Source organism: Pangasianodon hypophthalmus, chromosome 18, assembly GCF_027358585.1.
Source record: "Pangasianodon hypophthalmus isolate fPanHyp1 chromosome 18, fPanHyp1.pri, whole genome shotgun sequence".
NCBI lineage: Eukaryota > Metazoa > Chordata > Actinopteri > Siluriformes > Pangasiidae > Pangasianodon > Pangasianodon hypophthalmus.
In genome coordinates this window covers 185001-202002 of record NC_069727.1, presented here as the reverse complement: position 1 = coordinate 202002, position 17002 = coordinate 185001, and the positions used below count along the sequence as shown (strand labels likewise).

Genomic DNA, 17002 nt, shown 5'->3' with positions numbered 1-17002 from the left:
AAATCTGATGTAGGTTCTGGTTTCAGCTGAAATTTTATTGTCTAGTCCATGAGGGTCCATGGAGGACCAGCGGTCAGGCCTCGGTGGTGAAAGTGGCCTGGGTTCAAGCCCCAGCCAGGGAACCAACCCAGTGCCAGTCCCAAGCCCGGATAAAACTGGGGAGAGTTGCATCAGGAAGGGCATCTAACCCATGATCCGTTGTGGCGACCCCTAAAGGGAGCAGCCGAAAGAACAACAACAATATTGTCTAGTGTATGAATGAAATGTACGTCTATAAATAAATGCTCACTCTACTACATTCTACTGCATGCATCATTTTGTCTTGCTTTTATGTTGTGCAGACTTTTTTCTGAGAATGAAGGAAATGCTCATGAGGTTCAATGTGAAAGGAGGCAATGTAAAAAAAAATTCTGCAACTATCTTTCGTGACATGAATAATCACGTGTCAATCACGTGTACATCTACGTCATCTTTATTTGTATAGCACTTTTATAAACCTCGATTACAAGGTGTTTCGCATAAAACAATAAAGTGTTTCTCATAAAAACACAAAATCCAATAAAAGTTCATAAAAAATCAGAATCCGGTAACCTAATGTCACGGAGGAGACACAAAAATGCAGTCTCCATTTCACTTTAGATTAGTGCTTGGGATTTACAGGCACCATGTGTGTGTGTGTCTGTGTGTGTGTGTGTGTGTGTGTGTGTGTCCCACAGAGAGCTGGAAGGTAAATTTTATCAAAACTGAGAGGAGGAAGCTGTTGAACTATAAAGCTCAGCTGGTGAAGTCCCTGCGGCCGAAAGTGTACAGTCCGATCGCTGGCTACTTCACAGAGGCTCATCCATCTGACAGGTCATAATAATAATAATAATAATAATAATAATAATGCAATCCAAAAATGATGTAATCAACATTTATTACCCTATAGTAATTTATTATGTAGTCATTCCTGCCCCTTTGTGTGGAATTAGTTTTAGTCCTGAATGGAATAAACATTAGCTAATGAAGACGTATTTACATCAAAACCTAAATGAATTCTGGCAATGTCCTTCTCTGTTGCTTTAACATTACTGACAATGTTTGTGGTTTATTTCCGTTAAATAAAGCAATGCATGTTAGAGAAACTTTAATATAATGTCTCGTACGTCAGCTATCACTGCTATGCCGATGACACACAGCTCTACCTTACCACAAGCGCTCACACGTTCCATTCTCCTCGGTTCTTAGCTGTCTGTGTCACTGACATAAAACAATGGATGAATTATAATTTTCTCAAATTAAACTCTGAAGTAATGCTTATTGGACCCCATACACTAATTTTGAAAAAAATCTGATTTCTGTGTAGATATCGATGGTATTTCTCTCACAATCTCTCAAAGTGTTAGGAACCTCGGCGTTACTCTAGATCCCGTCCTCTCATTTGAACCACGCATTAGCTCCGTTGTTAAAACTGCCTTTTATCACCTCCACATCAGAGCTCACCTCCGTCATATTCTCAGTTTTAAAGATGCAGAAACTCTTGTCCGTGCATTTGTCATGTCCTGTCTTGACTATTGCCATGCTCTTTTTATTGGATTACCACTAAAGGCCATAAGCAGACTACAGTATCTTTTTCAGATTATATTGAACCTCAGAATCTCTGAAATGTTTCCTCTATCTCGACTTTTCAATCACAACTTGAAACACATTTACTTCTTCAGTACAGCTGAAATATTTATATCATGGCTCTTTTGTTTGTTTTAGTCTTCCTCTCTTTTTCAGTATTAGTTTAGAATCTAAAGTGTCCTTGATACGTTATATAAATAAAACTTTATTATTATTATTATTATTTTTTTTGTCCTAATATTTCACAGTTCTGAAGTTTAAGGTCACTTAGAGGCAGGGATAGCATTTGTACCCTTTCTTATGACTTTGTGTGTATGAGCTCAAATGCATCATCTTTGTTGAAGTTCTGATGTGATTTGTGTGTTTATTTTCTTGAAAATGAAAAGATTTCAGGAGAAACCAGGAGAATACAGTGCCCTGCATAAGCACCTCCATTAAATCTATTATTAAAAATGGAAAGAATATGGCACAACTGTGATTCTGACAGATTCCGAGTAAACAGAGAAACAACCAAGATGGTAAGGGGAACTGTGAAGGAGCTGGAGAGATCCACAGCTCAGAGGGGAGGAGTTGTTCACAGGACAACAAGAGCCATGAGCACAGCTACGTTTGTCCAAAACCCAACACAGCTTATCACCTTGAGAACATAATCCTTGCTGCGAAGCACTGTGGTGGTACCATTGTGTTCAGAGATTCCTTTTCCTCTGATTAATCCCCTCTTTCCCCGCTCACTGACGTTAGGTGCACGGTCTCCTCTAGTCACACGAAGTTGCGGGTCTGTCACATTCTTTACATTTTTAATAATGGACTTAATGTCGCTCAAAATGTGTGATTTTTTTTACAACCAAACCCTGATTATATTTTTCCAGAACTTTGTTTCTGGACTTGTTTTGATCTCTCCTTTTTCTTCTTGTGTCTGGGTTCTTCCTGAACAGGTTTATTTATACTGAGATCATGTGACACTATAATTACACACAGCTCGACTCCATTATGTCACTTCTGATGGAACTAAAACCAGAACCAATTTAGTCAAAGTCAAAGTCAACTTTATTGTCAATTCTGCCACACGTTCAGCACATAGAGAACTGAAATAACATTACTCTCAGACCCTAGGTGCATACAGATAACACACACACAAAAAAAAGGATGTAAAAATACAAACGGATACATATAAATAGAGTATAAATGTAGATCCACAAGGCACAACAGATAGAGTGCAAACAGTGCAGATGTAAAGTGAGTAGTGCAAAGAGCTTATCAGACTGTTAAAGTGACAAAACTGTCAGAAGAGGTAGTTTACAGTCCAATGCTGTATGAGGTAGAGCATAGACTAATGCTGCACAGGTGACTGGTGCAGGTCCTGGGGAATGGGGGGGGGGGTCAGAGGGTCAGAGTTTGTCAGTGCATGGGGCAGAAGAGGGGAGGAGAGGCAGAGCTGCGAGAGAGTTGAGCTTCCTCACAGCCTGGTGGATGAAGCTGTCCTTCAGTCTACTGGTCCTGGCCTGAAGACTCCGCAGTCTTCTCCCTGATAGCAGCAGACTGAAGAAGCTGTGTGTCGGGTGGGTGGGATCACTCGCAATGCAGAGGGCTGTAAATGTCTTGGAGGGAGGGGAGAGAGACACCAACAATCTTCTCAGCTGCTCTCACTATGCGTTGGAGGGTCTTTCGGCAGGACGCGTTGCAGGCGCCATACCACACAGTGATGCAGCTCGTCAGAATGCTCTCGATGGTGCCTCTGTAGAAGGTGCACATGATGGGGGCCGGGGCTCTGGCTCTCTTCAGTTTGCGCAGGAAGTAGAGACGCTGCTGTGATTTCTTGACCAGTGATGCAGTGTTGTCAGTCCAGGAGAGGTTTTCTGTGATGTGCACACCCAGGAACTTAGTGCTGCTCACTCTTTCCACAGTCGCACCATTATTAGTCAGAGGAGCATGCTGAGTGTGCGCTCTCCTGAAGTCGACAACAATCTCCTGTATTCTCCACATTCAGAGAGAGATTGTTGTCTTTACGCCACCCGGCCAGGTGGCTCACCTCGCTCCTGTAGTCTGTCTCAACTCTGTTGCTAATGAGACCCACCACAGTCGTGTCGTCCGCAAACTTAATGAAGAGATTGGAGCTGTGTGATGGTGTGCAGTCATGGGTCAGCAGAGTGAAGAGAAGGGGGCTCAGCACACATCCTTGAGGGGCCCCTGTGTTCAGTGTGATGGTGCTGGATGTGTTGCCGCCGACCCGTACTGCTTGAGGTCTCCCAGTCAGGAAGTCCAACAGCCAGTTGCACAGTGAGGTGTTGAGTCCCAGCTGGACCAATTTGTGAATGAGCTGTTGAGGGATGATTGTGTTGAATGCTGAACTGAAATCTGTGAATAGCATTCTAACGCATGAGTCTTTTTTGTCCAGAGGTGTGAGGGCTGAGTGGAGAGCAGTGGCGATGGCGTCATCGGTCGAGCGGTTGGACCGATATGCAAACTGAAAGGGGTCAAGGGAGGGGGGAGGAAAGACTTGATATGGTGCATGACTAGTCATTCAAAGCACTTCATTAGGATAGGAGTAAGTGCAACCGGATGGTAGTCATTGAAGCAGGAGGGTGACGACTTCTTCAGGACTGAAATGATGGTGGTGGCTTTGAAGCATGTGGGAACAACAGTCTGACTAAGTGAGATGTTAAATATGTCTGTGAAGACATCAGTGAGTTCTACTGCACAGTCTCTCAGTACACGACCAGGTATGTTGTCAGGACCCGGATCCAGATCTGAATGTAGCGTTACGAACCTTCAGGAGTCTGTAGACCTTGCCTGTCAGCCACGGCTTCTGATTGGCCCGAACAGTGATGGTCTTGGTGACCATGGACTTGGTTACATCTTCAATACACTTGGTGATGTAGGCAGTGACAGTCTCTGTGTACTCCTGGAGGTCAGTGGTGTTGTTGTATGTGGCAGCTTGCTTAAACATATTCCAGTCTGTGGTGTTGAAACAGTCTTGAAGAGCCTCTGAAGACCCCTCTAGCCACACCAGTATTTGTTTGCGAACTGGTTTGGTGACTTTAACTGAAGTTCATTCAGTGCCTCACTCCTGTTGTTGTTACTGGAGCTGGGAGGGATGTATACAGCAACGAGCAGTATGGCTGTATATTCCCTCGGTAGATAGAACGGACGGCACTTAATAATCGTGAACTCCGCCAGGGGTGAACAGTGTCTGCAGACCACAACAGCGTCACGGCACCAAGCATCATTGATGTAAGCACAAAGCCCGCCGCCGCGGGACTTACCTCCCTCGACGAGAACTCTGTCTGCACGATAGCATGTTAGCTGGTCGAGCTGAATGGCGTAGTCTAGGACGCTGTTGCTGAGCCATGTTTCCCTGAATACAAAAACACAACAGTCTCTTACAATCCTCTGAGTGGAGCCCAGTAAACGGATTTAGGGTGTGAATACTTATCCCCTCACAATATTTAGTAGCCTATACTTATTATTTCTGCCCCACTTCAGTATTATGGAAGATTTCAGGGGGTGAATACTTATGCATGGCGTTGTATAAAGTGAACAGTGATGTGTTAATGAGTAAAGGAGCATTGAGCATGTGTCATCATTTCCTGTGTTACGCACTTTTAACTGTCACGAGAGAACATCTCCTCTGTTTCTGAGCGTGTTCACGGCTGTGTTCCAAATCCAGCAGAGGAAGTGGACAGTTAAGTGGATGATTGTTGATGTTGTAGGTACATAAAGGAGACGAACAAGAAGAATGACCCTGTGGAACTGAACAGACTGATAAATCGAACGTGTCCTGAGATTTTCACCTGGACTCCTGTACCAGGGGCCGTCCTGGACCTGTGTCTCGCTCTCACTCAAAGGTTCAATTCAATTCAGTTCAGTTTTATTTGTATAGCAATTTTAACAACAGACATTATCACAAAGCAGAAATATACACATTCAGGATATACATTTAAACTTATAAATTTATACATTTATCCCTAAGGTCTCTCTGTCTGTCCGCCTGTCTGTCTGTCTGCCTGTCTGTCTGTCTGTCTCTCTGCCTGCCTGTCTGTCCACCCATCTGTCTGTCTGCCTGTCTGTCTGTCCATCTACCTGTCTGTCTGTCTGCCTGTCTGTATGTCTGTCTGTCTGTCTGTCTGCCTGTCTGTGTGTTTGTCTTTCTGCCTGTCTCTCTGCTTGCCTGTCTGTCTGCCTGTCTGTATGTCTGTCTGTCTGTCTTTCTGCCTGTCTGTATGTTTGTCTTTCTGTCTGTCTGCTTGCCTGTCTCTCTGCTTGCCTGTCTGCCTGTCTGCCTGTCTGTCTGTCTGCCTGTCTGTCCGTCTGTCCACATGACAAGATTGACTTTGTAGGGAAATTCAGCTGTGTGTGTATATACATACACTTAAGTTTAATCTTTTTTTAATATTTATATTTACCACATTACCAAAAACATCTTCTCTAACAGTTTATAGGAACAACATAAATTCAACATTTTTAATGTAAATTTACGTTTTTATTATAAAAATTTATATTTCTCAATTATATTTATAGTTTAACATTATATTATAGTCTATGTTTTATATAATTAACCAATGTTTTTATATACATTTTTATATATGTTCTGTAATGTAACTGTTTGTAAAATGATTATTTTTATCCAGCTATTAAGTATTGATTTTTGTTTCATTCTCCTGATATTACACACATTTCTAAGAATGAATAAATATAAATAAATATTACTCATCTTTATCTGATTGTCATGTGGACAGGGACGCAGTCACCGAGCCTCCGAGTGGGATGAAGATCTTTAAGGATAGCTGGGACTTTAATGTTTATTTGGACGAACTGAACACTGCGGTCTCGTCCCAAATCTTCAAACACAAACGTTGGATAGCATTTTACTATCAGTGGGCCGCTTTTCGAAACTACAACCTGGTCATACGGGTACGTAATGAAATAAACACTACACTGAATTTACATGTAGAATGTTTAATTAGGTCTTACAAATGAATACTGAATATTGTAATTCAATAACTAAGTAAAAGTAATAAATTTAACAAATTTGTCCAAAAATAAACCTAATAAACATTGCTGAAACAGTAATAAATATATAGAAGTGTCTTTCCCGATGTTACTGCTCTCTAAGTCCAGTCAGACAAAAATACAAATAAAAGTTCTATAATAAATATGGTTTATAATAAATAAATAATAAAAATTTGAATAAATACCAACAGAATCAGTGTTTCCTGTTTTAGTGCAGTCATGAAAGTGTGGTGTAATGTTATATTTTATAGAAACAGGACCTGCGACGTCTCAGTCAACACTACAGATCCTACAGAAATATTTAAAATAATCTTAAACACTCAAAGGCATGTACTCTGATGTCGTTAATTGTGTCGCCAGGTGATAGAGACAGACGATGAGTTCCAGCCGCTGAAGGACGGATACGATTACCTGGTGGACTTTCTAGATCTTTCTTTCCCCTTATCGAGACCAGACAGAGAGCACTCCTACTTAGAGGTAATACACTAACTATAAAACATTAAATATTTGTGATAAGTAATTGATGTAACTGTGCATGTGTGTGTGTAGGTTAAGAACAGAGTGAATGTGATGAGATACGTGGTGTTGCATGGCCTGCTGTGGGACGATCTGTACATCGGCTTCAGCAACCAAATCAGCCGAGATCCAGACATCTACCATCACAAGTAACTAACACACACACACTTTATATTTAAATGTTCATACAAACAATTGATCACGCCACAAAAATAACCCACTTCAAACAATAAATGAGGCAAAGTAATAAAAATTACCTACTGTATGATAAAATTATAACATTTAAAAAGATATGGAGGAAGCAAAAATGACATTAAAATTATATACAGTCAGGTCCGGAAGTATTTGGACAATGACAGTTTTTGTGATTTTGCCTTTATACTCCACCACAATGGATTTGAAATAAAACAATCAAGATGTGATCGAAGTGTAGACTCAGCTTTATTTTAAGAGGTTTCCACAAAAATATGACATTTACCATTTAGGAATTACAGCAATTTTCAACAAAGTACCTCCATTTTCAGGGCCTCAAAGGTATTTGGACAATTGACTGACAAGAAGTTAATTGACCAGGTGCAGTCCATTCCCTCGTTACTTCAAGACAAATGAAGCAGATAAAAGGTCTGGAGTTGATATCAGGTATTGAGTTGGCATTTGGCAGCTGTTCAACTGGAGCTACCGATATGAAGTCCAAGGAGATCTCAATGCAAGTGAAGGAGGCCATCATTAGGCTGAAAAAACAACATAAATCTATAAGAGAGAGAGCAAAAACCTTAGGTGTGGCCAAATCAACAGTTGGGTACATTCTTAAAAAGAAAGAAAGCACTGGAGAGCTCAACAACATCGAAAGGCCTGGAAGACAATGGAAGACAACTAAAGTGGATAATCACAAAATCCTTTCCTTGGTGAAGAAAAACCCCTTCACAACATCAACAGAAGTCAGGAATACTCTGGAGAAGGTAGGCGTATCATTGTCAAAATCTACAATCAAGAGACGCCTTCATGAATGTAAATACAGAGGGTTTACAACAAGGTGCAAACCACTGGTAACATTCAAGAACAGGAAAGCCAGATTAGACTTTGCCAGAAAACATCTAAAAAAGCCTGACATGTTCTGGAATAAGATTCTTTTGACTGATGAAAGCAAGATTAACTTGTACCAGAATGATGGGAAGAGAAAAGTATGGCGAAAGAAAGGAACGGCTCATGATCCAAAGTATACCACATCATGTGTCATGCATGGTGGAGGTAGTGTTATGGCATGGGCATGTATAGCTGCCAGTGGAACGGGCTCACTGGTGTTTATTGATGATGTGATTGCAGACAGAAGTAGCAAGATGAATTCTGAGGTGTATAGGGCTTTACTCTCTGCTCACATTCAGCCAAATGCTACAAAACTGATAGGACGCTGCTTCACAGTGCAGGTGGATAATGACCCTAAACATACTGCGAAAGCAACTCAAGACTTTTTGAAGGCAAAGAAATGGAATATTCTTCAATGGCCAAGTCAGTCGCCTGATCTCAACCCAATAGAGCTTTTCACTTACTGAAGACAAGACTGAAGGCAGAAAGACCCACAAACAAGCAACAACTGAAGGTGGCTGCAGTGAAGGCCTGGCAAAGCATCTCCAGGGAGGAAACTCAGAATCTGAGTTTTGAGAACATGGGCTCCAGACTTCACGCAGTCATTGACTGCAAAGGATTTTCATCCAAGTATTAAAATTATGGTTATATTTACAATTATGTCACTTTGTCCAAATACCTTTGAGCCCCTGAAAATGGAGACACTTTGTTGAAAATGGCTGTAATTCCTAAATGGTAAAGGCCATATTTTTGTGGAACCTTTTAAAATAAAGCTGATTGTTTTATTTCAAATCCATTGTGGTGGTGTATAAAGGCAAAATCACAAAAACTCTGTCATTGTCCAAATACTTCCAGACCTGACTGTAATATGTAATAATAATGTAAAACAAGTGCTGTGGACTGAGGAAGTAAAACTAGAACTCTTCAGTCACAATTACTGAAGGTCTGTTTGGAGAAAAAAGGAACAACGTTAGAAGAAAAGAGCGCCTTGCTATCTGTTAAGCCTGGGGGTGGATGTGGTAACCAGTGGAAAAGGAAACACTGCACATGTAGATAAAAGAATGGATTCCAGTAAATACCACATGACCCAGTCAGTCAGGAAACTGAAGCTGAAAAGTGACTGGCTTCAACAACAGGACAATTATCCAAAATAAATCTCAAACTAGACAAAGAACTACTTCAAGAAACGCAAGCTGGAGCTTTTGGAACAGCCCTCACAGTTACCTTGACTTTATCATTATTGAAAAGATGTAGATAGCTCATAAACCCAAGGATATTTCATGACTAGAAGCATTCTGCAAGGAAGAGTGGGTGAAAATTCCTAAAACAAGAACAGAAAGACTCCTAGCTGCCTATAAAGAGCGTTTGGAAACTGTGCTATCTGATGAAGGGGTGTTACTAAGTAATGACTTAGTGGGGTGTCCAAACTTTTGCACATGCCTCAATTGCTATTTTGTTTCTTTCAATGTTTTAAGTTCATCAGATATAAAGTAAAGTGTGCATTAATACTTGTGTTTACTTCTTTTCACTACAAAAATCAGTAAAAGATGTAAATTGGTGAGGGGTGCCCAAACTTTTGCATACAACTGTAATGATCGGATTAACTGTTAATGACAAATAATTTTTGAATTAATGTGTAATTTTCTTTTGTAATAAGAGCTTTAGACTGTTTATCACCTTGTTGTAACTTGGTGTTTACCTCACGCATTTTTATGTTTTTTTCCATCACACTTCATATTTTTCAGGTTTTGGAAACACTTTCAGTCAGATTTGCCCACATCGCCACCGGATTGGGACTCTTTCCTAAAAACGGTTCCTGCTCAGGATTCTGATCAGTACCCCTGCGTTCTGTCTTATGTTATTGTCGGTGGTTTGATCGGTCTTGTTTGCTTTTCCCCTCCCTTGTTTTTTTTGGCGTCACGCTCTCTACGAGATCTCTATGAGTGTGTATGCACGCTCTTTCTCTCTCTCGGTTTCTCTTAGGTGGATGTGCCTGTTTGTTTTGAGAGTGGCTGATTAATTGAGAGTAGTTAAAAGACGCCAACAAGGAGGAGAAAGGAGACGACAGATTCTTGTAGGCCAGCCAGCAAACAGTTTCTTTGTGTCTTATTCCCTGTGTTTTGTTTTTTTCTTTCTTGTTAGTTGTTGTCCGTTATGTCAAATTGTTACTTGGTTGATAAGTTTGTTGCAGTTGTTATATGTTGAGTGAGTGAATAAATAGTCTTGAACAATTACATCAGACTCATTTTTTTGTTTGTTACATAATCTCTCTCTTTCTCGAGCCATTTAATGAGAGGTTGTAACACTTAAACACACATGAGCACAACCTCGTTAACGCCGACTGATCATGTGACCTTTCCGCGCTGAATGTTTATCTGTGAATAATTAGATATTAAGGCCCAATCCCATTTCTACCCCTCAGCCCTTCCCCTTTCCCCTACCCCTCCGTTTCACGCGTTCACCTGAAGGGGTAGGGGTGTCTTGATTCTCTTTTGGTTGGAGGAGTAGAGGTAAGGGGAAGGGGAAGGGGAAGGGGTAGAGGTAAGGGGGAGGGGGAGGGGTAAGAGGGAAGGGGTAGAGGTAAGGGGGAGGGGAAGGGGTAGAGGTAAGGGGGAGGGGTAGGGGTAGAGGTAAGGGGAAGGGGTAAGAGGGAAGGGGTAGAGGTAAGGGGTAGGGGTAAGGGGGAGGGTAAGGGGGAGGGGTAGAGGTAAGGGGAAGGGGAAGGGGTAGAGGTAAGGGGAAGGGGGAGGGGTAGGGGTAAGGGGGAGGGTAAGGGGGAGGGGTAGAGGTAAGGGGAAGGGGTAGAGGTAAGGGGAAGGGGAAGGGGTAGAGGTAAGGGGGAGGGGTAGAGGTAAGGGGAAGGGGAAGGGGTAGAGGTAAGGGGGAGGGGGAGGGGGGAGGGGTAGAGGTAAGGGGAAGGGGTAGAGGTAAGGGGGAGGGTAAGGGGGAGGGGTAGAGGTAAGGGGGAGGGGTAGAGGTAAGGGGAAGGGGAAGGGGTAAGAGAGAAGGGGTAGAGGTAAGAGGGAAGGGGTAGAGGTAAGGGGGAGGGGTAGAGGTAAGGGGAAGGGGTAAGAGGGAAGGGGTAGAGGTAAGGGGAAGGGGTAGAGGTAAGGGGAAGGGGTAGAGGTAAGGGGGAGGGTAAGGGGGAGGGGTAGAGGTAAGGGGAAGGGGAAGGGGTAAGGGGGAGGGGGAGGGGTAAGGGGGAGGGTAAGGGGGAGGGGTAGAGGTAAGGGGAAGGGGAAGGGGTAGAGGTAAGGGGAAGGGGGAGGGGGAGGGGTAAGGGGAAGGGGTAGAGGTAAGGGGAAGGGGGAGGGGGAGGGGTAAGGGGGAGGGGTAGAGGTAAGGGGAAGGGGAAGGGGTAGAGGTAAGGGGGAGGGGTAGAGGTAAGGGGAAGGGGAAGGGGTAGAGGTAAGGGGGAGGGGTAGAGGTAAGGGGGAGGGGGAGGGGGGAGGGGTAGAGGTAAGGGGAAGGGGTAGAGGTAAGGGGGAGGGTAAGGGGGAGGGGTAGAGGTAAGGGGGAGGGGTAGAGGTAAGGGGAAGGGGAAGGGGTAAGAGAGAAGGGGTAGAGGTAAGGGGGAGGGGTAGAGGTAAGGGGAGGGGTAGAGGTAAGGGGAGGGGTAGAGGTAAGGGGAAGGGGTAGAGGTAAGGGGGAGGGTAAGGGGGAGGGGTAGAGGTAAGGGGGAGGGGTAGAGGTAAGGGGAAGTGGTAGAGGTAAGGGGAGGGGTAGAGGTAAGGGGAAGGGGTAGAGGTAAGGGGGAGGGTAAGGGGGAGGGGTAGAGGTAAGGGGGAGGGGTAGAGGTAAGGGGAAGGGGAAGGGGTAGAGGTAAGGGGGAGGGGTAGAGGTAAGGGGAAGGGGTAGAGGTAAGGGGAAGGGGTAGAGGTAAGGGGGAGGGGTAGAGGTAAGGGGGAGGGGGAGGGGGAAGGGGGAAGGGGTAGAGCCAGATAGCCCTTCAAACAAAGATTTTTCAGGACCACACTTCAAACGAAGGGCTATGAATTATCTCAACATGGCTGCCCGAGTGAACAAAAACACCCACAAATGTAAGCATTATTGATGTTAATAAAGTTTTTAATGAACATAAATCATTTGTTTTATGTTACATTCAATCGTGTGTTCATATTTACGGTGATGTTATTCAAAGAAATGTTTGCAAAAATTGGCTAAAGTTTGCTAATGTCATATCATTACAGACTGCACGATAGTGCCACGAAATATTTTCATGTCTGATATTGGCTTGTCCCCCTAATAATTAGAAATCGCTAAACTTTTTTCTCAAATATTGCCAATTTGAGAGAGAGAATTAGGACGTACATGACGTATGATGACATGTAACAGTATAGTAGTGGTGTTCCAATTCTTAGGGGAATATTTTCACCCCTACCCCTTGACACTCTGTTTCAAGGGACAAGGGGAAGGGGAAGGGGTAGGTGAAGGGGTAGGGGTAGGTGTAGGTGTAGGTGTAGGGGAAGGGGTAGGGGTAGGTGAAGGGGTAGGGGTAGGTGTAGGTGTAGGGGTAGGTGAAGGGGTAGGTGAAGGGGTAGGGGTAGGTGAAGGGGTAGGGGTAGGTGTAGGTGTAGGTGTAGGGGTAGGTGAAGGGGAAGGGGTAGGTGTAGGGGTAGGGGTAGGTGAAGAGGTAGGTGAAGGGGTAGGGGTAGGTGTAGGTGTAGGGGTAGGTGTAGGTGTAGGGGTAGGTGAAGGGGTAGGTGAAGGGGAAGGGGTAGGTGTAGGGGTAGGGGTAGGTGAAGGGGTAGGTGAAGGGGAAGGGGTAGGTGTAGGGGTAGGGGTAGGTGAAGGGGTAGGGGTAGGTGTAGGGGAAGGGGTAGGTGAAGGGGAAGGGGAAGGGGTAGGGGTAGGTGAAGGGGTAGGGGTAGGTGTAGGGGTAGGGGTAGGTGAAGGGGTAGGTGAAGGGGTAGGGGTAGGTGTAGGGGAAGGGGTAGGTGAAGGGGAAGGGGAAGGGGTAGGGGTAGGTGTAGGGGAAGGGGTAGGTGAAGGGGAAGGGGAAGGGGTAGGGGTAGGTGAAGGGGTAGGGGTAGGTGTAGGGGTAGGGGTAGGTGAAGGGGTAGGTGAAGGGGAAGGGGTAGGTGTAGGTGTAGGGGTAGGGGTAGGTGAAGGGGTAGGTGAAGGGGTAGGGGTAGGGGTAGGGGTAGGTGTAGGGGAAGGGGTAGGTGAAGGGGAAGGGGAAGGGGTAGGGGTAGGTGAAGGGGTAGGGGTAGGTGAAGGGGTAGGTGAAGGGGTAGGTGAAGGAGTATAAAATAGAATTGGGATTGGACCTTAATCATCTCATGGATGAGAGGGAGTGGAACTGAAATTATTAATGGTTATAATTATTGTTAGATCACACATTAAAAGTGAAGTGAAAGTTTTCTAAAGTTGACAGTGAAATAAAGTGCAGATGTGAGAACAGCTGGACTTCCTGTCAGCAGGGTGAGATATAGTTTATGGTTTACTGTGGTGTGCACTCATGCTGCTGTGTGCTTGAGAGGAAATGGCAGGTGGTGGGAGATCATTTACAAGAACTGATATTATTTTTGTCTATTGCCTTGTTGAGAATATTTACAGCACTACAGACTTTCTGCACTGTGAAAGGTTCCTTTATTTATTCTGTATTTATTGTTTTTAATGAATTAACATGATGAAGTTCCTGTGGCTTTGGTACATAAAATGATCAATGATTGAGTGTGTGTTGCGATTATTATAACTTTTATAAACCTCATGCTGTAGCACACGACCACGCCAAAAACCATCCGAACTCGCTCACGTGATCACGCCGGCGCAGCGGGTTTCCCTCCGAAGCCACGCCCACATGTAGAATTGAGCCGTATGTGACATGTCTAGCATTATAGCTACCGGTTAGAAGGTGTGCTAGTGTCTCAGTGTGCTTACACTTAAACATATTTCTCAAAGCTCAAGTTTGCAATAGACTTGATATTCTAAAAATTCTATAACAGAGTTAAATGTTGAATGAATAATTGCTGCTCAGTCAAATGCCATCTAGCTGCTAATATTAAATACACCACTACATTAACATAAACACACCATAATGAACACACTATAATGAGTACGTCCCAGCCTGAGAGGCTCCGCCCACACGCCACAAAGTGTATGATATACCGTGTACACTTTTCTGGGCACAAGCTTCAGCAGTTTGCAGTCTCTCCACACTTTTGTGCTCTGGTTCTCAGCAGGATATCGTCACAGTTCACAAAACTCCATTTTAAATTTCATTAAGAGTTTCGTTTGAAACAGTTATTAGTGAGTGAATAAAATCGTTACGGCGAGACACAACAGGTAGAAATGACGAGTTTGGTCGTGTCAATCATTTTTTTGGATTTTTTGAATAAATTATATCTATAAGGTCTTCTCTTAAACTGCGGTAATAAAAATATTGAAACTCAGCATTATGTGTTTATTTACTATTTAGGTTTTTTGTCCTCATGTGACTATCGCATTATCTGAAACTTAGCATCTTTGAAGAAGGCTTTAAGCTCCACCCACTTCACAATTACGTCATGTCATACATCCTTGAAAATGTACATCATTATGATACACACGTCACATATTTTTACATATAACATCTATATCTTGTCTAATTGATTCTATTCTATTCTATTCTATTTTTCTGTCTTATTCATTATATTCTGCTTTTATTATATTCTGTTTTATTATGTACCACAGCTGCACTGTGGGACGAGGCACTAAAGAAGAACATTTCACTACATTAATACATCACGTGTATGTAATGTATGTGACAAATAAAGAACCTTGAACCTTGACTCTCCTTCACACTGACTAGAGCAGAAACACATTAAAGCGTGTGGCGAGTGTTAGTTCCTGTCCTTACGTAGAAGCTTATCACAGAGGAACTTCTCAGAATGTTGATCGTTGTTGGATTTCTGTTTAATAAATGATTTTCTAATGAAAATGGCATAAAAGCTATTTTTCTTAATTAAACAATATTTGTGTCCATGTGATTTTAATGTGCCAAGCGCTACACTGAATGCTGGAAGTCTGACTCACCCAGATGAGGATGGGTTTCCTTTAGAGTCTGCTTCCTCTCAGTGGTTCTTCCTCATGTGGTCTCGGGGGGTTTTCCTTCGCCATCGTCGCCTTGATCATTAGGGATCTAAATCTACAACATACATCCAGAGATCTGTAACGCTGCTTAAGATGGCTGCCAAGTGCACTTAATCAAGTGACATTGTTAAAAACAGGATTGGAACAAAAAGCCAAAAAGAGAAAAAAAAAAGTGTTTTTTTACGCTGGTAAAACACATGAAGTAACATAATTACCAGAGTGTGTGTGTATATATATTAACAAAGGATACGCCCACATTTATTTGTACTTAAAATGGCTAAAATTAGCTACAGGTGTATCACATCAGGTGCAAATGATTAGAACATCGTTACAGAGCATTTTGAAGGAGGTTTGCCTTATTTACACCTCAGACACTTAGTTTGGTTTGTTCTATAATTGGTGAAGTGAGAGGTATCACCATGGTGAGATCCAAAGAGCTCTCTGAGGCCTTCAGAAAGAAGATTGTTGATGCTAATGAGTCTGGTAAGGGATATAAAAAGGTCTCTAAAGAATTTGTAATCAGACGTTCCACTGTCTGGAAAATCATTTACAAGCGGAGAACATTTAAAACACCTGCCATCATGGCCAGGTCAGCCGTCCAATCAAATTCACCCCAAGAGCAGACCGCAAGATGCTGAAAGAAATCTCCAAAAACCCTCAAATATCATCACGGGACCTACAGCAAGCTCCTGCTACTGCTGATGTCAAAGTGCATGAATCTACAGTCAGAAAGAGACTGCACAACTTTAATTATCATGGGAGGTGTGCGAGGAGGAAACCTTTGCTGTCTAAGCAAAACATGAGGGCAAGACTGAAGTTTGCTAAAGAACATAGACAAAGAACGAGACCTCTGGAATAATGTGCTTTGGACAGATGAGTCTAAAACTGAATTATTTGGATGCTATAACAGAGGGCAGGTTTGGCGTAAACCAAATACAGCATTTCAGCAAAAGAACCTCATACCAGCTGTGAAACATGGAGGTGGAAGTGTTATGGTTTGGGGAAGCTTTGCTGCAGCAGGACCTGGTCAGATCACCATTATGAATCCATTATGAATTCTACATTGTATCAGAAGGTGCTTGAGGAACATGTGAGACCATCTGTCAAAAAACTGAAGCTGAAGCAGAACTGGATGTTGCAACATCACAATGACCCGAAACATACCAGTAAATCCACCAAGGACTGGCTGAGAAGTAAAAATGGAGAATTCTGGAAGGGCCAAGTCAAAGCCCAGATCTAAATAATAAATAATAATAAATTTTATTTATAATGCGCCTTATAAATCCTATTGAGATCCTGTGAGGTGATTTGAAACGGACTGCTCATGCAAGAAACATCTGAAAGAATTCTTTTGTTTAATGAGTGTGAACAAAGTGATTTTTTGTTGTTTACATGCAGTTACATCACTTTCATCTACAGGTACAAATTAAAACAAGATCAGAAATTGACATGTTGTCATCTGACATCATCTGTCCAAAGCTCATTATTCCAGAGGTCTCGTTCTTTGTCTATGTTCTTTAGCAAACTTCAGTCTTGCCCTCATGTTTTGCTTAGACAGCAAAGGTTTCCTCCTTGCACACCTCCCATGATAATTAAAGTTGTGCAGTCTCTTTCTGACTGTAGATTCATGCACTTTGACATCAGCAGTAGCAGGAGCTTGCTGTAGGTCCTGTGATGATATTTAGGGTTTTTGGAGATTTCTTTCAGCATCTTG

At 43.0% G+C, this 17002-nt stretch overlaps 1 protein-coding gene across 6 annotated transcripts in view; it reads left to right on the top strand.

Moving 5' to 3' along the window:
- cmah (cytidine monophospho-N-acetylneuraminic acid hydroxylase) overlaps window positions 1–10448 on the top strand; it is a 33540-nt gene extending 23092 nt beyond the window's left edge. For 5 of the 6 annotated variants that reach the window (XM_026928102.3, XM_026928101.3, XM_026928103.3 and 2 more), the window contains 6 exons: window positions 717–852; window positions 5316–5450; window positions 6342–6516; window positions 6976–7092; window positions 7165–7280; window positions 9960–10448. In XM_026928102.3, coding sequence (XP_026783903.3) covers window positions 717–852; window positions 5316–5450; window positions 6342–6516; window positions 6976–7092; window positions 7165–7280; window positions 9960–10197 — 917 coding nt within the window. In that variant the 3' untranslated portion in view covers window positions 10198–10448. Of the gene's footprint in view, window positions 1–716; window positions 853–5315; window positions 5451–6341; window positions 6517–6975; window positions 7093–7164; window positions 7281–7655; window positions 8324–9959 lie in introns of those variants that run through there. The other variant, XM_034313090.2, reaches the window with a different exon arrangement.
- Window positions 10449–17002: the final 6554 nt, after the last annotated feature.